This window comes from Xyrauchen texanus, chromosome 16 (assembly GCF_025860055.1).
Source record: "Xyrauchen texanus isolate HMW12.3.18 chromosome 16, RBS_HiC_50CHRs, whole genome shotgun sequence".
NCBI classification, from domain to species: Eukaryota; Metazoa; Chordata; class Actinopteri; order Cypriniformes; family Catostomidae; genus Xyrauchen; species Xyrauchen texanus.
In genome coordinates this window covers 26,713,964-26,736,747 of record NC_068291.1, presented here as the reverse complement: position 1 = coordinate 26,736,747, position 22,784 = coordinate 26,713,964, and the positions used below count along the sequence as shown (strand labels likewise).

At 45.0% G+C, this 22,784-nt stretch overlaps 1 protein-coding gene across 2 annotated transcripts in view; it reads left to right on the top strand.

Annotated features, from left to right (window-relative positions):
- LOC127657199 (glutamate receptor ionotropic, delta-1-like) overlaps nt 1-22,784 on the top strand; it is a 422,482-nt gene that overhangs the window by 256,077 nt on the left and 143,621 nt on the right. For both annotated transcript variants that reach the window (XM_052145889.1, XM_052145888.1), the window contains exon 3: nt 4,168-4,452. In XM_052145889.1, coding sequence (XP_052001849.1) covers nt 4,168-4,452 — 285 coding nt within the window. The remainder of the gene's footprint in view (nt 1-4,167; nt 4,453-22,784) is intronic.

The following is a 22,784-nucleotide window of genomic DNA, read 5'->3' as shown; positions in this document are numbered from 1 at the left end:
TGGCTAATCCTAGCTCACTCGCGGGACATGTTGTGTGCTCAAAGGGACCTGGTGCTCAGGAACCTCAGCCACTTGGGGCTTCGGGTCAATTGGGAAAAGAGCAAGCTCGTCCCGGTTCAGAGCATCACTTTTTTCGGTATGGAGTTGGAATCAGTCAATAACTGCACGCCTCACCAACGAGCACGCGCAGTCAGTGCTGAACTGTCTGCATGTGTTCAGACAGAAGACGTTGGTCCCACTGAAATCCTTTCAGAGGCCAAGGTGGCCTACGCTCTCGCTGTATGTCGCAACTCGCCTGCCATCTTCTCCTTTGCAGTCAGCATCGGCTCAAGTCGCTACGAGCCACTCATATCCCGAGCCACCTCAACAGCACAGCGGACGTGATGTCGCGGCAGGTTACACCCAGGGGAGAGTGGAGGCTCCACCCTCAGGTGGTCCAAGCACAGGTAGACCTGTTCGCTTCCATAGAATTCTCACATTGCCCACTATGGTACTCTTTGACTGAGGCTCCCCTCGGCACAGATGCCTTGGCACACAGCTGGCCCCTGGGGCTGCACAAGTATGCGTTTCCCCCAGTGAGCCTACTTGCACAGATGTTGGGCAAAGTCAGGAGGACGGGGAGCAGATCCTCCTAATGGCCCCGTATTGGCCCTCCCAGATTTGGTTCTCTGACCTAATGCTCCTTGTGACAGCCCCCCACCCCTGGCGAATTCCCCTGAGGAAGGACCTTCTTTCTCAGAGACGGGGCACCATCTGGCACCCACGACCAGACCTCTGGAATCTCCATGTCTGGCTCTTGGACGGGATGCAGAAGACCTAAGTGGCCTAACACCCATGGTGGTAGACACGATAACTCAGGCGAGGGCCCCCTCAACGAGGTGCCTTTATGGCCTGAAGTGGCATCTGTTTGCTCAGTAGTGCTCTTCCCGAGGTGAAGACCCCCAGGGGTGTGCAGTTGTATTAGTGCTTTCCTTTTTTCAGGAAAAGTTGTAGGGACGGCTGTCCCCCTCCACCTTGAAAGTGTATGTAACCGCCATATCGGCACATCATGATGCAGTGGACGGTAAGTATTTAGGGAAGCATGATTTTATCATCAGGTTCCTTAGAGGCACAAGGAGGTTAAACCCCCCCCAGGCCGTGCCTCGTTCCCTTGTGGGACCTCTCCGTGGTCCTTCGAGGCCTTTGGGGAGCTCCCTTCGAGCCCCTTGAGTCAGCAGAGCTAAAGGCGCTCTCTCTGAAGTCCGCCCTCCTGACGGCACTAACCTCCATCAAGAGGGTAGGGGACCTGCAGGCATTCTTTTTCAGTGAACTGTGCCTAGAGTTCGGTCCAGCTTACTCTCACGTCATCCTGAGACCCTGACCGGGCTACGTGCCCAAGGTTCCCACGACCCCTTTTAGGGATTAGGTGGTGAACCTGCAAGCGCTGCCCCAGGAGGAGGCAGACCCAGCCTTGGCATTGCTGTGTCCGGCACTCTTTGCATCTACTTGGATCGCATGCAGAGCTTTAGAAGCTCCGAGCAGCTCTTTGTCTGCTTTGGTGGACAGCGGAAGGGAAGTGCTGTCTTCAAACAGATGATTGCCCACTGGGTCGTCGATGCCATCACAGCACCCCCCCCCCCCACTGCCCTACGAGCCCATTCTACCAGTGGTGTTGCGGCTTCTTGTGCATTGTCCCATGGCGCCTCTCTAGCAGACATATGTAGAGCCGCGGCTGGGCAACACCTAACAACTTTGCAAGGTTGTATAACCTCAGGGTTGAGCCAGTGTCATCCCGTGTGTTATCAGGTGACACAAACAGGTAAGTTCGGGTCAGCTGGCCGGGTGTATCGCTTGTGCATAGCGCCTTTCCCCTCCCTTGAGGTGAAGACATGTGCTCTTTCCCCAGTTGCATTCGCAATAAGTGTGAACACTGGATGTTCTTCCTCCCTAGCCTAGTGGCCATGAGGCTTCGAGAGGCTCACTGACACCCCAGTGCGTGGGTCACCCAGGCCCCCATACTGAGATAAGTGCTCCACATGTGCTAGTTGTCCCCCAAGGCAACACCGTGTGATGTATATCCTGCAAAATGGTTTCCCTGCCGGTAAACCGCGTCTTCCTTGGGCAGAGGGTCCTCTGTCCTTGGTCGCTGTGTTCGTAGTAACTCCTCTCCCCTTGGGTAGGACCTTCCACGACGCCGATCCGCACAATGTGCTTCCGCTCCTAACCAGTAAAGGCTGTGTGTTGTATTCCACCTAACCCCCTCTTTGGAGGGACAGCTTGGACCATATATTTGGCCCCCAGCAGAACTATTTTGTTCCTTTTTTTGGGGAGAACAATAGAGAGAAGGCCACGGCTGGGCCAGCCAGTCCTTATACTCCTGAGCAGTTAGCCATTCCCCTAGGTGCAGGGGACCGCTTTATGCCTGCCAGTGTGTTGGGGATAGTTTTGTGACGGCTTGCAGCGCTGGCTACGAGGCACACAGAGGTCTGCCCATCTCGCACTGCCAATCTGCGTAACTCGGTACAGCTCTTGTGGTGTTTTACATTGGGACCCCTAGTGTCAACTCATCGACACAACGTCGAGTGAGTGACAGATAGGGAATGATGGAGGGAATGAGATGTTGTGTCCCTCCTGCCACAACACTGAACCAACCGCTGAAATGGCCGGGCTTTTGGCTTGTCTCCTCAGTGCGATGCCTGATGTGTGTTTGCAGCGTCACTCCTTTTATACCCGTATGTCCGGGGGAGTGGCATTCAAATTCCACACACCAATTTCCATTGGCCTTTTTTCAAGATCAGAGATGTCTGGGCTCCGCAGGAGCGACCCCTAGATTCAACTCCATCAGGGAACGGAGGTTACGTTAGTTACCAAGGCGTTTTCAACTTATTGTATTAAGCTGACTATCGTAAAGTTTATTATGGGACTTTTTGATGAGTAGGGTATTTTGTACTACATAAGGTTGGTTCCATTTAGTCAAATAACAATTGAAACTGTTTTTGTTCAAATGTTTACTGAGGATTTTCTCTGGTGGCTTCAAGCAAATTTGTTTGCTCAGCTTCTTGTTGTTTTAAGTTTGCTATAAAGCAAATATTTGTGTTTCTACTGTAATTTTCAATGTGATTTCTAGTCCATCGATCTACCTGGGTCTTTAATGGCCCATTCTTTAAAACCTTTCCGCTCATCCAATCAAGGCTTTGCTGAAATTAAATTAAACAGGCACAGGGGTGCTCTGGGGACACATGGTCACTTAGCTCTTGTGCAAAAAGTTACATTAACCAATGTGTTTTATTTTTCACTCAGTGGGCTCAGTGCATTTTGAGTGCTGTTTTGGCTTTATAAAAAAAAAATTCAGCTCCTGCAGTTTTGAAGACAAAATTAATTGTTGTCCTCCGTTTTTGGATCTGTGTTAAAATATTAATTGCAATTCAAATAAATACAGCAAAGTTCCTTAACTAGTTTTGATATGTATAAAGATGAGAAAAGAATCAGAAAGAAATGTGTCTACATGTAATCAGATGCACTAGATGTAAGCCTACATCTACAGTACATCCCATAGTGCATGCTGTGCATTATAATGTAATGAAATCTGTGTTGTAATGTAATGATATTGTGCACCAATCACATACTTTAGGGGAAACAATGTTCTGCATAGAAAGCTGGGAATATTAATGTAATTTTTTGATGCCACAATGTCCTTTTTAAAAAGACGTACATAGTAAAATATGCTCACTAGGACAACCTTGGACTTGAATTAACTTCTAATTATTTTTTAGCATTCTAAAAATCAAGGATAACTACAGGCATACACATTATAATATAATGTTTTCTTACCTGAAGAGCTCAGATGGAAACATCTATTAAATGTTATATTTCATAAATTATTTATAACCACTTTAACAAGATTTCCTTGAGAAAATGTAACACTGATGTTTAACAGTGGCAATAAATTAGCAGCATATGGTAATACACTGAACATAATTACATTTGCCCAATGAAATATGGACGTATTACCATGACATTTGCTGCATTAATTGCCATTGGTTGATGGAAATGGACCATAAGTTCCATAATGGTCAACATACTTAACTGATGTTAAGTGTCTTACATTTTTAGTCTCTATGGCCCCTTTACCTGCCAATTCTCTAACCTTACTTTCTCTTTTTTATCCTCTTCTTTTTCAATCTCCAGCGTGTGAGCTCATGAATCAGGGGATCTTGGCTTTGGTGTCGTCTACAAGCTGTGCTGCAGCCAATGCTCTGCAGTCTCTCACAGATGCCATGCATATTCCTCACCTTTTCATTCAGAGGAACGGAGACGGCACGCCCCGCTCCGAGTGCCAGCTCAATCCCAGCCCTGACGGAGAGCGCTACACATTAGCCGCACGCCCTCCAGTGCGTCTCAATGATGTCATGATCACACTAGTCTCTGACCTGCGCTGGCACAAGTTTATCGTCTTCTATGACAGCGAATATGGTGAGTGACATGTGGCCCAGCTTAATGTGTAGAGTCCACTATAAGAAGTTCATTTGTTGGTTGATTTCCCTGAAAAGTGTGAACACTGCAATTCTGTGGTGGTTAAAACCATTTCTCTGTTTGTTTCAGCATCCCATCTAGCCCAAAACAGCAACATTGATTCAACCAATGGTGTGATTTTGGGGCGGAACTATTTGTATGCTGACACAAGGCAAATGAGGGAACACTCATTATTTTATCAATTCAAATTGGTGCCACATGTGGTACAAACATCACACGTATAACCTTTAAATAAAGTCCAAAATAAATTTAAAATAGCTTAAGAGTCCAAATAAGTAATGTGCTATAACTGCAAGGTGTATTGTGTCCTTATGGCACACAATTATTCATTATTTCATCTTGACATTTCAGTGCAAGACAACTTCTTAGGACTTTTCAAACCAAAACATGATTCAGTCTTGAGCAATACTCACAAAAACTTAATCCCACAAGTGGAAGACATTCATCAGCTTTCAGGCTGTGAAGTTAAAATTTTATGTGAGAATGTGGACTCTGGTAGTCTAAAAGACAAACTCTGTCAGTTGTTAACTAGCATTAAAGAGTTTTGAAAATCTTGAAACTTTCATGATATTTAAAACAAGGACTTGGTTAACCTCAATTCTTCATTGAAAACATGTTGCTGAACTTAATGGAAATTGAGTTTGGGTGTCAGAATACAGAATTGTCTCTATTTCACCCCAGCTTTAATTTTAACACAACTCTTAACTTGACCTCTCTTGGAATGTAGTTGGGCTTAAAATTCAGCACAGGCCTGAAAATGAAGCTCAAACCTGACCCATACTTGAGACTTTGTGACAAGACACGACCTGAACCCGATTTTAAGCCCGAACCCGACCTGTCAGATTTTAAGAAGCCCAAAATGCAACATATTGCAACAAATGTATTCATATGGAAAATAAATCATAAAGAGAGTCAGTGAGATTCTACAGTAAACTAACAGTAAACATACACAGTTTTAACAAGGAATGGCGACCCCTCAGCACACCAGAGAAGATGAGAAAAAAAAACATTGTCTAACCATTTATCAAGTGCATAAACTCTAATGGGTGCATAACAATATGGAATCATGTGTAACAATGTAATAGTCACATGATGTCAACATGGACAGACAGCCGTTGCTAGTGGGTTGAAAAGGGACCCACAGAAATTCTAGTAGTTACGCTGAAAGCACCTTGTCATGTCTAGATGTGTTTTTGGTCATGTTTTGTTCCCGTTTCCTAGTCATGTGATGTCCTGTTTTTCCTCCATGTTTATGTGTCTTGTTTTCATTGGTTCTTAGTCTTGTTATCGGTTCTTTCATGTAATTGGTTTATGCTTATTGTCTTGTTATCTTGTTTAGAGTTATGTTTGTTCATTGGCTTATGTTTCCCCATGTCCATGTATTTAAGCCCTCATGTTTGCCATTGTCCTTTGTCGAGTATTGTTGGTGTAGCATCGTATGTAGTCATAGTGAAGTCAAGTTTAATCTAATAGAGTCAATCTAAAAATGTTTATGTTTTGTTTATGTTTCACGTTTGGATTTATGGTTTTTGGATTTCACTATTGTAAATAAACTGCACTTTGGTTCGTCATCATATCATCGTCTGCTCCTGTGTCATTGCCTGCCAGAAACGTTTCACCCCTACACTTTGACTAAATTATCACATAGATACGGCTTGTATGCCTATGAGTTAAATCAAAACCATAAAAAACATATAATATTGGTGAAATAATCTCAAGAAACAGAAACCTGACTGAGTGAAGCCATTCCGGAAATCTGAACACACTTGACTCTTTCTAGATCCCCTTCAATTTGCTGGTCTGTGGATGATGCAGTCAACATGGGATTGCATCATATCCTGTAACATCTGAATAGACCAGACCCCACTGACCCTGCCCACTACCTTTTTGAATGGTTGCCTTCTGGTCGGCGCTACAGAGCACTGAGCACCAGAACCGTCAGGCACAGGATCAGTTTTTTCCCCTCAGGCTATCCATCGCATGAACAGTTAAAACTGCCCCACTGAGCAATAATTATGTGCAATACACATCTTAGTCTATTTATATTTATCCAACATACACTTTCTCTTCTGCCATACATTCCCTTGAATCAGATTTGTATTTGTACATACGTATATATACAGTATATTTTTGTCTTATTGTGTATTTCTATATATACTTATAGTTTTTGTTAACTTTTTATTTTAATTCTAGTTTTGTTTTTATTATCTCTGTCTTGTTGTATTGTGTGTGCACTGGAAGCTTCTGTCACCAAAACAAATTCCTTGAATGTGTAAGCATACTTGGCAATAAAGCTCATTCTGATTCTGATGATTTAAAATAATTATACAGTCAGTCTATTTTAAAAGTAGTTATCTATGCTGCTAGCTACCAAACGGGCACTATCTTATAAAATATATATAAGATGAAAATATAGTGATGAGCAGTGACATACAGTATTTTGTGATATAAAAGATAGCAAAATTTGTTTAGTTAACTTTCAGTCATTCTACACTGCAGCTTGTTAGAGAAAGTGACTTGTACTGAAAAAGCTACTCTTTAAAAAAACAAAAAAAAAAAACAGTTGAGCTACTGTATTAAGTATTCCTATTAAAACATGCTAATAATATTTTATTTACAGTGTACCCTAATTAGGCCTTAAGTCCTAAAGCTTTAATTATGATTTGGTTGGACAAGCTGAACTGTGTCTATTGTACAGTAAGATATATTTTTTCCTGAAAACAAGACATTTTACTGTATTTTTGTCTTGTCTTATTGATAAAGGTCAAACATAAAGCTTCCAGATAAAAATTATTTGTACTCTCTGCTGACATCAATTATTACTTAAACTGCAGGCTTTGAAAAAATTCATTTTTCAAATTGTAATCTTTTGGTTTATGTATAAACCCATTAACCCCAGTGTGCAGGCCTCTTTTTGATCCAAAACTTCCCATTTTATCTTCTTCTAATCCCCATCGTACAGAGCAAGTGTCTTTAGCTCATAATTTTCTCTTCACTTTGGGTTCCCTGATGGTTTTTTTTGCTAACAGGCCATCATGGATTCAAAGGTCTGAATAAAAGGTGTCTCATAGCAACAATGGGGCAGTCAAAACAGAGCTCCCTTGCGGTTCACAAGGCTTATATCTATTTTAGAATAATAGAACTACATCATGCTTTAAACAGACTTTAAGCTCATATGCTGAGGCTATAAATTCATTGAAGTTTGCTGCGGGCTGGTTAAGAAATGGGCTAAGATATGTCATACCACAGCAGCTCTGGAGTAGACATTGATTAACATCATTCCCTAAAACCATAATCACAGAGGTCAGGAGAAAAGCCCCAATCAAGACCCTAAACATGATTGATAAAAGTGCAGAGCTCTCAACCATGAACATTCCACCCTCCTACAGGAGCATAAATACTCTGGATGTGTCTTATATGGAATAGACAGAGCCAACATGCTGAGAATGATAAGAGGTTTCTGGGGTTTTCCACCTCATGAAATATGCCATGTGTAGAGCAAATCCTAAATGAAAATATATATATGTTGAAAGTTGGTTTTAGGCCAGCAGAAATACAGTGACATTTGAAGGGAAATGAGTAAATGATCTTACATCGCAGACAAGATCTTTTACATAAAATATACTCAGGTCTGATACTATCACATATATCGTGGTGGTGCAAGGATGTATGTAATGAAGATTAAAATCAGCAGCCTGCAGGTGTGATCCCTGTTGTGTTAAACATATCAGAAAGAAAAAAAAAACGGATCAGTTCCTAGAGAGTTTTTTTTTGTTGCCTGGTTTTCCAGTCTATACGCCTGTGAAGTAAAATGTGTCCAAAACTGTGACTCGGCTAATCCAAGGGACATATAATCCACAAAACAAAGTCCCCATCATGGCCTCGAACAACATACTTAAAACCAGGTTTCTCTAAGGCTGATACTCTAATAAGTGTCCAGGGAGTTACATTTGGTAAGAAAGCATCTAAATGACAAATAAAATAATAACAAATAAAAAGTTTGAGAAATTAACAAATTGAACTAATGTTCCCCTTCTGTCGCTCTCTCCACGTTGTGTCGGAGAAGCGACACTAGGGGTCTCTCTTGAGCGCCGATATTCACCTCTGACCTATTGAAAAGTGCCAATGGGAGTTGGCAGTCAGTATTTGGATACCCCGCCCCCGGACATACGGGTATTTAAGCGGGGCAAATACGGAAGTTTAGTCAGAAAATTTCTTCGGAGCCGATGGTCTGTCTGCAGTTTGCTGCGAGTTACACACCACTCAAACGTTCCTGTTTTCCTCTGACGAGCTGCATGCTGTTGGATCTTGACGGCGCACAACAGCGGCTTTCTCCTTCTCGTTGCACGCCGTGCATTGTTGCCCCTGAGCGCTTCGACAGCGCAGACACATACACACACACTGTGTATTAAAAGAGTTTTTACTAAAAGAGTAATTTCCTCTAAAAGAGCAAACACAGCGGCGTTGAACGTACTTTTAAGGACGCATCTTTTTCAAGATGCCTTTCCACCCCTGTGTCGTTCCTGGATGCGGTAGAGTGCTCTCCGCTTCAGACGGCCACAGGCGCTGTCTCGTGTGTTTGGGCCGCGATCACACCGGCGGCGTTTGTGGATGGTTCATGTTCTCACTGCGAGAACATGACCATGACCACGTTGCGGTCGCGGCTTGCTTTCAACAGAAAGCAAGCCACCCCAGCTGCACCCCGCATTGCTCCTCGTTCCCACGGGATTGAGGACGGTGCGGTTGGCGCTGGGGGCGATTTGGGGGCAGCAGCGGGTGCAGTTTCGCCGGGTAACCCCCCTCGAACCTCCCGTTCCCCGACACGCTCGCTGGTCTCCGTCCACGCTCGCGGCGATAGCAGCTCGCCTCACGGCCTGGCTGTCTATCCTCCCGAGTCCGAAGCTGATGAGCTCTGTCTATCCTCCCGAGTCCGCAGACCTGCCGCTACGGGCCCTGCCCCGTCTGCCCGCCGAGGGCGTCCCCCTGCGAGGAAACCAGCTCCTGCTCCGCCTCAACCCGGGCCCAGCTCTCAGCCCCAGCGTCGAGCACTCCGCAGACGGCGCACGCCCCCTGTCTCATGAACCCCCTCCAGGACCCGGAAGGCTCCCAAGCGTTCCTGAGACAGCCGACCCAGAGCCGAAGACGTTAGCTCCGGAGGTGGTAAGACCGCTCCATCCCCCGGTGGAGGGCCGGGAGGAGAATCCTTTGTTTTTTCATTTGCCACACCCCCAGTTTTCAATCGGGCCTTGTTAAAACTCCCGTTCAAAATGCTCACGCAGAGAAATATTCTGGCTGGCGTTCAGCATCTAGATTGGTTCGCAGCGGTAGACCTGAAGGATGCGTACTTCCACGTCTCAATTCTGCCATGACACCGACCCTTCTTACGGTTCGCATTCGACGGCCAGGTGTTTCAGTACAAAGTCCTCCCCTTTGGCCTGTCTCTGTCCCCTCGCGTCTTCACGAAAGTCGCAGAGGCAGCCCTTGCCCCGCTACGAGTAGCCGGCATCCGCATTCTCAACTACCTCGACGACTGGCTCATCCTAGCACACTCTCGAGAGTTACTATGCACACACAGAGACCAGGTGCTCCGGCACCTCAGCCGCTTGGGCTTCAGGTCAGCTGGGAAAAGAGCAAGCTCACTCCGGTTCAGAGCATCTCTTTTCTCAGGTTGGAGTTAGACTCAGTCTCAATGACAGCACGCCTCACGAGCGAGCGAGCGTGCTCAGTCGGTGCTGGACTGCCTTGCTTCCTTCAAGCCAGGCACAGTGGTCCCTTTCCTCCGCGGCGGTCGCGCCGTTGGGGTTTATGCATATGAGACCACTCCAGCACTGGCTCCAGACTCGAGTCCCGAGACAAGCATGGCACCACGGCACGCATCAGGTAAGGATCACCCCCGCCTGCCTCAAAACACTCCGACCCTGGACAGACCTCTGCTTTCTACGGGCAGGAGTGCCCCTGAAGCAGGTGTCCCGACACGTTCTGGTCACAACCGACACCTCCCGGTCCGGGTGGGGTGCCGTGTGCAGCGGGCACACAGCAGCGGGCCGTTGGAAAGGGGCCCCGCTGCGTTGGCACATCAATTGCCTGGAGTTGTTGACCGTCCTTCTTGCTCTCAGGAAGTTCCTCCCGTTAGTTCGGGACAAACATGTCCTCGTGAGATAGGACAGCACCACGGTGGTGGTGTACATAAATCGCCAAGGCGTGCGCGCTCCGCCACATATCACAACTTCGCCCGCCGTCTCCTCCTATGGAGCCAGCAGCGACTCAAGTCAGCTGCGTGCCACTCACATCCCGGCAAGCTCAGCGTCGTAGCGGACGCGCTATCATGACAGCGCCTGCGTGGCGGGGAGTGGAGGCTTCACCCCAGTCGGTCCAGCTGATTTGGGAGCGGTTTGGCAAGGCCCAGGTAGACCTGTTTGCCGCCCAGGAAACCTCCCACTGCCCGCTCTGGTGCGCCCTAACAGAGGCTCCCCTCGGGACAGGCAGCTGGCACACAGCTGGCCCTCAGGGCTGCGCAAGTACGCATTTCCCCAGTGAGCCTTCTTGCACCGGTGCTGTGCAAGGTCAGGGAGGGCGAGGAGCAAGTCACGTTGGTGGCCTCCTACTGGCCCACTTCGGACTTGGTTCTCGGAACTCAGGCTCCTCGTGAAAGCTCCTCCCTGGCGGATTCCCCTAAGAAAGGACCTCCTCTCTCAGGGGCGGGCGCAGCTCTGGCACCCGCGCCCAGACCTCTGGAACCTCCACGTCTGGTCCCTGGGCGGGACGCGGAAGAGCTAGCCGGCTTACCGGCGACCGTTGTGAATACAATCAACCAAGCCAGAGCCCCTCTACCAGGCACCTTTACGCCCTAAAGTGGCGCTTGTTCGCAGATTGGTGTTCTTCCGAGCGAAGACCCGCAGAGATGCGTGATTAGGTCAGTGCTTCGGTTCCTACAGGAGAGGCTGGACAGGAGGCTGTCCCCGTCCACCCTCAAGGTGTAAGTTGCCGCTATCGCCGCCCACCATGATCCTGTAGACGGCAAGTCTTTGGGTAAGCACGACCTGATCCTCAGGTTCCTGAGAGGCGCCCGGAGGTTGAATCCCTCCCGGCCAGGCCTAGTTTCCTCCTGGGATCTCTCGGTAGTCTTGGCAGGACTCCAGAGACCTCCCTTCGAGCTGCTCGAATCAGTTGGACTCAGGGCCCTCTCTCTTAAGACGGCCCTGCTGATCGCGTTCGCCTCCATCAAGAGGGTCGGGGACCTGCAAGCGTTCTCTGTCAGCGACACTTGCCTGGAGTTCGGTCCGGCAGATACGTCTGTGATCCTAAGACCGCGACCGGGCTATGTGCCCAAGGTTCCTACCACACCATTCCGAGATCAGGTAGTGAACCTGCAAGCGCTGCCCTGGGAGGAGGCAGACCCAGCCCTTTCGTTGCTGTGTCCAGTGCGCGCCCTGCGCATTTACCTGGACCGCACACAGAGCACCAGACGCTCTGAGCAGCTCTTTGTCTGCTTTGGGGGACGGCAGAAAGGGAATGCCGTCTCCAAACAGAGGCTCGCCCACTGGGTTGTCGACGCCATCACACTGACTTATCACACGCAGGCCATGCCCCTACCCTTGCGGGTCCGAGCTCACTCAACAAGGGGTGTTGCCTCCTCGTGGGCACTGGCCAAGGGCACCTCCCTAGCAGACATCTGTAGAGCCGCGGGTTGGGCAACACCCAATACCTTCGCGAGGTTTTACAACCTCCGCGTTGAGTCAGTTGCGTCTCGTGTTTTGTCAGGTCCGAGCCCGTAGAACTCAGTAACACGTAGACCGACCGGCAGGGTGGATCGCTTGCGCCCAGCGCCCTTTTCCTGGCGTCAAGGTAAAGTAGTGCGCCTTCTTCCCAGGGCGCCTCACTCCGAGTCGGGCCCCTGGTCGATTCCTCCCCAGCCCTCCGGGTCCGCGGTTCAGCGGAGGAACTCGCCGACCCAAGCCACTGCGGGTACCCTGATGGCTACCCTGTACTGGTATAGGTGCTCCACAGGTAAGGCCTCCTGCTCGGACTCCCCCTGTGTGTAATTCCACGGTTCTGTCCCCTTACGAGCGGACCCCCGTGTCGGTCGCCGTGCTGTAGCAACTCCCCCCTTTCGAGGCTGAATCTACCACCGCACCATACTTTCCACACGAGCCCTAAGACGGTCGTGTGACGTGTCTACCACTTTTCCTCCCCAAGAAAAAGGGCAGGTGTGGTCTCCACAGGGTCTGGGTAAGACCCCTTCCCTATATGCGTGTAAGGGCCCGGCCGTGATTGCTCTATGCGAGAAACATAGAGAAAAGAGGCCCAGCCAGGCTGGCCCGTTCCCATGTTGGCAAACATCGCCTTGTTCCCCTCCCAGGGTAACTAGAAGGACTCCGATGTTCTTATGGGGCATTGGGGAAGAGTGCGTGCAGCCAGGTACAGACGATGCGCGGCACTGGATGAAATCCCTGCCCGCCTCTGTATCGGCAGTTCACGTACATGGTTCAGCTCCTGGCAAGATTGGAATTGGTCCCCTAGTGTCACTTCTCCGACACAACGTGGAGAGAGCGACAGAAGGGGAACGTTTGGTTACGTATGTAACCTCCGTTCCCCGAGGGAAGGAGCGACACGTTGTGTCTTTCCTCCGCCATGTCACTGAACCGAGCCACTGTTGTGGCCGGACCATTCCGGCTCCTCAGAAAAATCCTGACTAAACTTCCGTATTTGCCCCGCTTAAATACCCGTATGTCCGGGGACGGGGTATGCAAATACTGACTACCAACTCCCATTGGCCCTTTTCAATAGGTCAGAGGTGACTATCGGCGCTCAAGAGAGACCCCTAGTGTCGCTTCTCCGACACAACGTGTCGTTCCCTCCCTCGGGAACGGAGGTAACATACGTAACCAAACGTTACTGTACAAACAGGCATTGTTACCAACTTAGTCTCATAAAATTAACATTACTATAACAACATTTTTGCAAACTTGTGTGCTGCTGTTTCCTGGTGAAATAAAAACTAGAGGCTCTATAACAACTGTGCGTTTTATTCACTTTCACACAAATCACAGGCACTATGGCTGATTATACACTTATTTTCTGCACTATTACTCACACCCTGATATGTTATTATATCAAAACACTTTTATTCTAATGCATCATTTGAAAAGCGATACATTTTAACGCTTGTATTATAGACCTACTACATTTTCACAGTTATTCCAATGTGGTTAGCTTCCGCTAATCACCTGAAAGAGTTTTAGAATTTGGGCTTGGAGACAGAGCCTTCAGCTCAGCCAAGGATGCTCAAAACGCAAGTGTAATTGAACCGAAAGTGTCATAGAAGCTGTACAATATGCATTGATGTACATTTGCTTTTAAAAAAACTTTTAAAATCGGTTAGGTTTAGGTGTTGGTTTAGATTAAGGATGTCTGTTTTGTTCACTTCTCATTTACAGTATCTTTTAAGACACTATTGGTTAGGTTTACTTTAATGTTTTAGGTTAGGGAGGTACATTTTACTCATTAAAACACCCATCTAATATTCACCTTAAAAACCTCATCTGATTAAATCATCATTTCGCTCACTTTTGGCGATTATACCACTAATTATGTATTTTTGAATTGTATCTCAGAAACATCTTATTATATACATTTTTGACTCTATTTATTGTAGCCAATTGATTTTTGGTGCTGCTACTGGTAGCCATGCAATTAACCAGCCTTGAAAAATTGCTGTTCAAATGTGAAAGGACTATGTTTGAAGTTAAAAATTAGTTTAGCTTTTTACAAGCGTGAACAGAGAACTGAAGGACACATTTTCTGTTTTTATTTATTGGTATCTTTGCTGCAAAATTCCTCTTTTAATCATGAGTAGTGAGACAGTACATATTTTTACCAGTAACTCTTTTAATATAAAGTTTATTTGCTATCCTCAGTTAACTTCTGTGCTATCTTAGATCATTACTAACTTTGGTGTGGGAGTTTCTTGGCAACTCCTTCTCCCTTGAGCTGCTTCATCCCCATGTTTTGTGTGTGTGTGTGTGTGTGTGTGTGTGTGTGTGTAGCATGTATGACCAACCTCCATAAAGTGAGTCTTTAAAGCATCTTAATGTTGAGGACTTTTCATGTTACAGAATTTATAAAAACACTAAACCCCACAGGCCTGTGAATTGTTGCTTTGTGACTAAGGTCCTAGTTTAATTGATGTTTTGGCTTTAGCTGAGCATTCTCAGAGTTGACTGGAGTCCCATTTTAACATAACACTGAGTAATGTATACTCTTGGTTTATTCAATGATGTTTAACTCTATGAAATACTGAAATACAAAAAAAAAAATGGTGTAATAGAGGAGACTGGGGCTAGTTGACACTCAGAAAATCTAAGTTGTCACAAAGGCTATATCTCAGTTAAAATAATACTTGAAGGCAAAAGTGCAATGGACATTTTTTTGCGAAATTTACCTACAAAGTAAATTCACTATCATCATGTTTTAGTTATAGCTCTTGGGTAAACAAATGAACATAATCAAACCATACTGGTCATATTATGAAGGCAGATTTTTATTGAAAGGTTTAGATGTGTTAGGGCCAAGGTATTTTTCACAAGTCAGGTCGGGTCATGTTGTCACCTTTTTATGGTTCTCACATGTTTTTTTTTTTAAATATCATAAATCTATACAATGTATTGATTACAATATTTGTTGGCCAAAACAATGTTTTGTTATTTATGTTGTTTCATAAAAAAAATGTTGTGCCTCATTATTGTTGTTGTACATTTGACATTTTGCTCAAAAGCCTATAATAAGCCTATTGCTTTTTTGAGGGGCAACAGTGGCAGCCCTGGCTCACTTAGTGGCTTATGTGAAATATAACATGACCTAAAGTAAAATAAAGTAGTTTTAATCAACTTAGCAATGAATTTCATTCATGTTAGACATGTAGTGATGTACATTTAATTTATGAGCAATGGGCCCCGAGTTAAAATCCTGATCTATAATTATATTTTTTAAGCTAAATTGCATCTGAACTTGACAACCAGTTGTTAGAAGTGTATTTTAATCATATAGAAAAGAGCAGCTTTGACATTTTTATAATACCTTTTTTGTGTTCAAAGGGATAATGTCAAAAGTTTCTAGCGACATTAGGGTGGGTCAGTTATACAATTTTCAGTTTAAAGCAACTGATCTGTGGAAGGAGTGAGTTGATTGGACTGATCAAATTTAGACATTTAAATGCCAAAATGAAAATTCTGTCATTTGCTCACACTCATGTTGTTCACATTTTACTGTTGTGGAGAGAAAAAAAGGAGATGTTAGGCAGTGTGTTAGCCTCACACTCAATTCACTTTCACTGCATAATTTTTAATACAATGAAAGTGAATGGGCCTAACATTTCTGTTTGTGTTCCCCTGGAAGAAAGGAAGTCAATTGGGTTTGGAACAACATAAGGGTGAGTAAGGGATGACGGAATTTTTTATTTTGGAGTCAACTACCCATTTAAACTGCAGTGGTTAGATCTGAAGTCTTATGTCAGAACATTGGGGTAATTATGGTGTTTGTGTTATAATTTCCTGCTTCTAAACAATATGATAATTAAATATTCATTGGCTTCTTAAATATTCATTGGCTTCTTAAGAAAAAGAGAACATATCTTTGAGTGTGAGAGAGAGAGAGAGAGAGAGAGAGAGAGAGTAGAGAGAGATAAATATTTGTTCTTGTTTATAAGTCAGAGTTTGTCTCTGGGCAGTTCATGAGCAACAGTCTCCCATTCTGTGTAGATTCTGGAATGCAGTCATGTGGGACCAATCAACAGCGCCATCAAGAAAGCCCTTCTTTTTTAATCAGAGATAAGTATCCCATCTAAGTCTTTCCTAGAAGAGCGCTCCCCAGGCCTCATGAGCAACACTCACAACCCAGCCCCCGGCTCTCTAAACAGCGGGCCAGTGGGTAGAGACACAAACAGAATCATAAACCCAGAGGATGAAATTATTTCACCATCTCCTAGCAACTACCTATATGATTTTGTAGTGGATGAAATGATGATGTTTCATGACTCCTAATTCTATGCTGCACTAATTAAAAGCATCTTTTGAAAGGTTGTGTATGATGACCTTTAATGCAAAGATGAAGCATCCTGCGATCCATTAATCTTGATGCACTTCTGAAGGTGCTAATGTATGATTATTATCTGAACTAATGTGTGAGTATTATAAAATGCTGAATGTCTTTGATGTAGTTGATATTATAAGATTTAAATCCTGTGATGTTCAACTATTTTAATTATGATCTTATTCTTCAGAAGTATACGGCATAAATCGTGATACAGCTCTAGATTCATTTTGGTCAATAACATGCTGCTTATACTGAAAATGCAGTATTATAAAAACTCTAATAATCTAGATTAGTTATTTTCAAGAGCACACTTTTTATATTATGATAAAGCTAGAGATTTTTGATACCCACAACATTCTGTTTTTATCAAGACAATGCCTTCAAAGAACCAGTGGTTGGGATTAACAAACTAAAAGTAGCAACATTACTGATTTAACTAAATTTTTCAGTAGCGTGAGTGTAGATCAGCTGTTCAAAATACTGTAGCTTTTCAACAAGTTGTTTTTTCAACTGGCAGCAGTGTAGCATGACAACACTATACCATTATGTTTTTAACTCAGTTATAAAAATCAGTCTGTATTGTAGTTTTTGTAGTATTTAGTGTACATTTATTTAAGTTCATTGCTGTTACTTATATAAAATTTTATAATCAGATATCATTAGGTAAAATATATTGCCTAAAATCTATTCTAAATATATAGTACTTCAGTGAGTGGCTTGGAAAGCAACAGTTTCAAAGTGGCTTCCCCAACACTGCCAAAAAATATACTGCTTATAATCACGATACCGCTTTAGAACCCGTTGACCCATTCTTCTCATTTTAAAGGAAAGAACTGGGAAAAGTTCAACTGTTTTTATAGCTCCATTGATTCTCTCAACACCTTCTCCACTTGTGTTTTTCTCCCGGTGAGACGCCAGCTTGTAGTTGCTGGGAAATATGCCTTTAGATGTATAATTACACTCTTTAAGCAAATCGAATTTGTTTCTCAAAAGATTTCTCTTAGCTCTTTCTTTCCATAAATTGTTTTTATTTATTTATATATTTCTGAGACGGTCTTCTTGAGAGACTTTAATTTTATCTTCAGTTTGTAGCTACAGCTGTGATAATTGAATTGCAATGGTATGCTGAAACTAATCTCTGAGAGAGTTTTGCACAATATAACTGTTGTTTCCACTGTGTGTTTGTTTGTTGGAAATATCAGTGGGTTACTCTTAGGTCACTCCAAAGCCTCAGTCATCAGAAAAGATGCATTATATGATGTTTACTGATTTTATTTTATTTTGCATTTGGTTATTAACTTAAGTATGAGTTATTAACATGTTATTAAGTATTTGTTGCAATCTTATAACAAAGTCACATTTTGGTTTAAAGGGTTCAGAAAAGATGTAACATGGAAACTTGCCAGCTTTAAATCAATCAAAATATCGAAACATGCAATTCATACTTATTTCATACTTAACCTTACACCCACTGAGCACTTTATTTGTATACTTCTTCATATGATTATCTAATCAGCCAATCGGGTGGCAGCAGTGCAGTGCATTCAATCATGCAGATCTGGGTCAGGAGCTTCAGTTAATGTTCACATCAACCATCAGAATGGGGAAAAAACAATATCTTAGCGTTTGTCCGTGGCATTATTGTTGGTTTCAGATGGGATGGTTTGAGTATTTCTGTAACCGCTATCTCCTGATTTTCATGAACAATGGTGTATAGCAGTGATTTTGCCATCAGCATGGTCTTTCCATACACAAAATCATAATTTATACATGATTATAATTGGAGAAATCAAGCTTAATTTCTGAATGTCCAAGACATACAATATATACTGTATCAATTTATTGCAATTTTGTTAATCCAGCCAAAGCATTAGTAAAAAGTGCAAACTGCATTTGAAATATGAATGAAGTTTGTAAAATATAACAATGTGATTTAATCATTGAATCCAGATGTCACTACTTTAATAGAATTAATTCACTGGGTTTTTTGACACTCATTTGCATAAAATGTATAATATCTAAATGTTTTATGCTCTCACCATTTGCTCTGCTCTGCTGTTAATCTCACACTCCCCAAATGAGCCTGGCGCTCAGCTCCCATAGAGAATGAACTGAAAACATCCACTCATCTCTACACTCCATGCCAGTACATACAGTTGCCTTCTTTTCAACAGTTTTTCAGTTATTCTTATTTTCTAGTTCTGAAGTGTTAATATTCCCTTATTCATTTACACAACTAGGCCAACACCTTTTAATGGAGCTAACAGAGACATTTTATGGAAAATCTTACCCAACGAAATCAGGTACTGCCAAAATTGGAAAAGTGACCTGAAATGGTTCACTCTCTTTTTATTTCCTTTTCATAAAGAAGAGTGTAACAAGTTTTGTTAAAATTCCATCCATCCATCCATCTTCAACCGCTTATCCGAAGTCAGGCCGCGGGGGCAGCTGCTCCAGCAGGGGGCCCCAAACTTCCCTATCCCGAGCCACATTAACCAACTCTGACTGGGGGACCCGAGGCGTTCCCAGGCCAGTGTGGAGATGTAATCTCTCCACCTAGTCCTGGGTCTTCCCCGAGGCCTCCTCCCAGCTGGACGTGCCTGAAACACCTCCCTAGGGAGGCGGCCAGGGGGCATCCTTACCAGATGCCCAAACCACCTCAACTGACTCCTTTCAATGCAAAGGAGCAGCGGCTCTACTCCGAGCTCCTCTCTAAGGGAGAAGCCTGCCACCCTTCTGAGGAAGCCCATTTCGGCCGCTTGTACTTGCGACCTAGTTCTTTCGGTCATGACCCAACCTTCATGACCATAGGTGAGGGTAGGAACAAAAATTGACCGGTAGATCGAGAGCTTTGCCTTTCGGCTCAGCTCTCTTTTCGTGACAACGGTGCGATAGAGCGAGTGCAATACCGCCCCCGCTGCCCCAATTCTCCGGCCAACCTCCCGCTCCATTGTCCCCTCACTCGTGAACAAGACCCCCAGGTACTTGAACTCCTTCACTTGGGGCAAAACCTCATTCCCTACCTGGAGTACGCACTCCATCGGTTTCCTGCTGAGAACCATGGCCTCAGATTTAGAGGTGCTAATTCTCATCCCAGCTGCTTCACATTCGACTGCCAAGCGATCCAGTGAGAGCTGAAGGTCACGGACCGATGATGACATGAAGACAACATCATCTGCAAAAAGCAGTGATAAGATCCCCAGCCCACCGAACCGCACACCTTCCCCACCCAGACTACGCCTCGATATCCTGTCCATGAATATCACAAACAGGATTGGTGACACAGCGCAGCCTTGGCGGAGACCAACCCCCACATGGAATGAACTCGACTTCGTGCCGAGGACCCGGACACAGCTCTCGCTTTAGACGTACAGGGATTGGATCGCCCTAAGAAGGGATCCCCCCACCCCGTACTCCCGCAGCACCTCCCACAGTCTCTCCCGGGGGACCCGGTCATATGCCTTCTCCAGATCCACAAAACACATGTAGACCGGATGGGCATACTCCCAGGCCCCCTCCAGGATCCTTGCGAGAGTAAAGATCTGGTCCGTCGTTCCACGGCCAGGAATGAAAACCGCATTGTTCCTCTTCAATCCGAGGTTCGACAATCGGCCGAACCCTCCTCTCCAGCACCTTGGAGTAAACTTTTCCAGGGAGGCTGAGAAGTGTGATACCCCTGTAGTTGGCACACACTCTCTGATCCCCTTTTTTGAAGAGGGAAACCACCACCCCATTCTGCCACTCCTTAGGCACTGTCCCAGATTTCCACGCAATGTTGAAGAGGCGTGTCATCCATGACACCCCCTCCACATCCAAAGCTTTCAGCATTTCTGGTTGGATCTCATCAATCCCCCGGGGCTTTGCCACTGCGGAGTTGTTTGACTACCTCAGTGACCTCCCCCAGGGAAATAGAATCTGATCCCCCATCATCCTCCGGCTCTACCTCTACCATAGAGGGCGTGTTGGGATTTAGGAGTTCTTCAAAGTGTTCCTTCCACCGCCCAATAACCTCCTCGGTTGAGGTCAACAGCGTCCCATCTTTGCTGTATACAGCTTGAATGGTTCCCCGTTTCCCCCCCTGGACGGTTTTCCAGAAGCACTTTGGTGCGGACCGAAAGTTCTTCTCCATGGCTTCTCCAAACTTTTCCCACACCCACTGCTTTGCCTCCCTCACGGCCGAGGCCGCAGCCCTTCGGGCCTGTTGGTACCTTGCAACTGCCTCCGGAGACCTCCGGGACAACAAATCCCGGAAGGCCTCTTTCTTCAGTCGGACGGCTTCCCTGACCCGCAGTGTCCACCATGGTGTTCGAGGGTTACCACCCCTTGCGGCACCTAAAACCTTGAGGCCGCAGCTTTCCACCGTGGCTTCGGCAATGGAAGCTTTGAACATTGCCCACTCCGGTTCAATGTCCCCAACCTCCGCAGGGATGCCTGAAAAGCTCCGCCGGAGGTGTGAGTTGAAGATCTCGCAGACAGGGACCTCCTCCAAACATTCCCAGTTCACCCGCACTACTCGCTTGGGCTTCCCAGGTCTGTCCAGAGTCTTTCCCCACCCCCTGACCCAACTCACCACCAGATGGTGATCGGTTGACAGCTCTGCCCCTCTCTTTACCCGAGTGTCCAAAACATATGGCCTCAGATCCGACGACACGATTACAAAATCGATCATCTACCTTCGGCCTAGGGTGCTCTGGTACCACGTACACTTATGAGCATCCTTATGTTCGAACATGGTGTTTGTTATAGATAATCCATGACTAGCACAGAAGTCTAATAACAAACATCCACTTGAGTTCAGATCAGGAGGCCGTTCCTCCCAATCACGCCTTTCCAGGTGTCCCTGTAATTTCCCACGTGTGCGTTGAAGTCACCCAGCATCACTATGGAGTCCCCTACTGGGGCCCTATTCAGGACTCCATTCAGGGTCTCCAAGAAGGCCGAATACTCTGAACTGCTGTTCGGTGCATATGCACAGACAACAGTCAGAGTTTTCCCCACAACCCGTGAGGCGTAGGGAGGCTGACCCTCTCGTCCACCGGGGTAAACTCCAACGTAGTGGTGCTCAGCCGGGGACTCGTGATTATCCCCACACTCGCCCGTCGCCTCACACCCTGGGAAACTCCAGAGAAGAATAGAGTCCATCCCCTATCCAGGAGTACGGATCCAGAGCCAAAACTGTAATAACTGTGTCAATGAGCATGTTCAACTGTACAAAATGACTCGTTTCCGCAGACTGGAACTGTTCGGGTGATGAAACATGACAGACCTCTAGTGAATTAATTATGAAAGTGTGTTTTGTTTTTCAATGTTTTTCTCATGTTTAATTTTCTTCTTTGCTTGTGTTCACATGCCAATATGCATCAAGAAGGCAGGCTTTTGGATTATTGAGAATAATAATAACTATTTTAAATCACAACACAATATTGGCATACTAAAAAGATTGCCACTAATGCTGAAAGGATTTTCATTAGTGTGTTTAGCTCCACTCGCATTTCATTTGTTTGCAAGTGGTTACCTGCCTCGATGTTCTTATTGGTCAAATTGTTTTAGAACACACTAAAGGTTGGCATAGCACAATTAATCTCCTTTGATGGTTGTGTTTTGATGGTCAGTTGTCACGGAATCAGTTTGTAGCTTGTAACATACTGTGAGTACAGAAAGTGAGTTATGATCAGGTATATCATGTACACATGCACTCACACAAAATAACATGTTATTTGATCATCCTTTGTTTTGCTGTGCTGTAATATAGCCCTGACAACATGGAAAATGGACTGTGTGGCTGTCTTAATAAATCCAATCCAAAAGCAATGATAGACATGATCTTAGACATGCAATAAAGGGCAGGAGATTATATAAATATTTAGCATGTGAGATAATTATTTTAAACAAACAATTTATCTTACATATCAGGTATAAAGATCATGATATTTGACTTCAGAAAATTAAAACTTCTGTGCCTATGTGATTAAATCAAAGAAGGACAGAGAGAGGGAGATGATGAGAGATATACAGAATATGAGTATATTTTTGTACTTTATCATGTTAAGCCATTAGTCATTGGCATGTGACAGAATTTTAAAACCAGCAGTCACTTTAATCGTAGACATACTCTGATCAAAATCAAACCAACAAAAGTACAGTAGTTTAAAAGTAGGACTGAAAATTATTTAATGGTATGG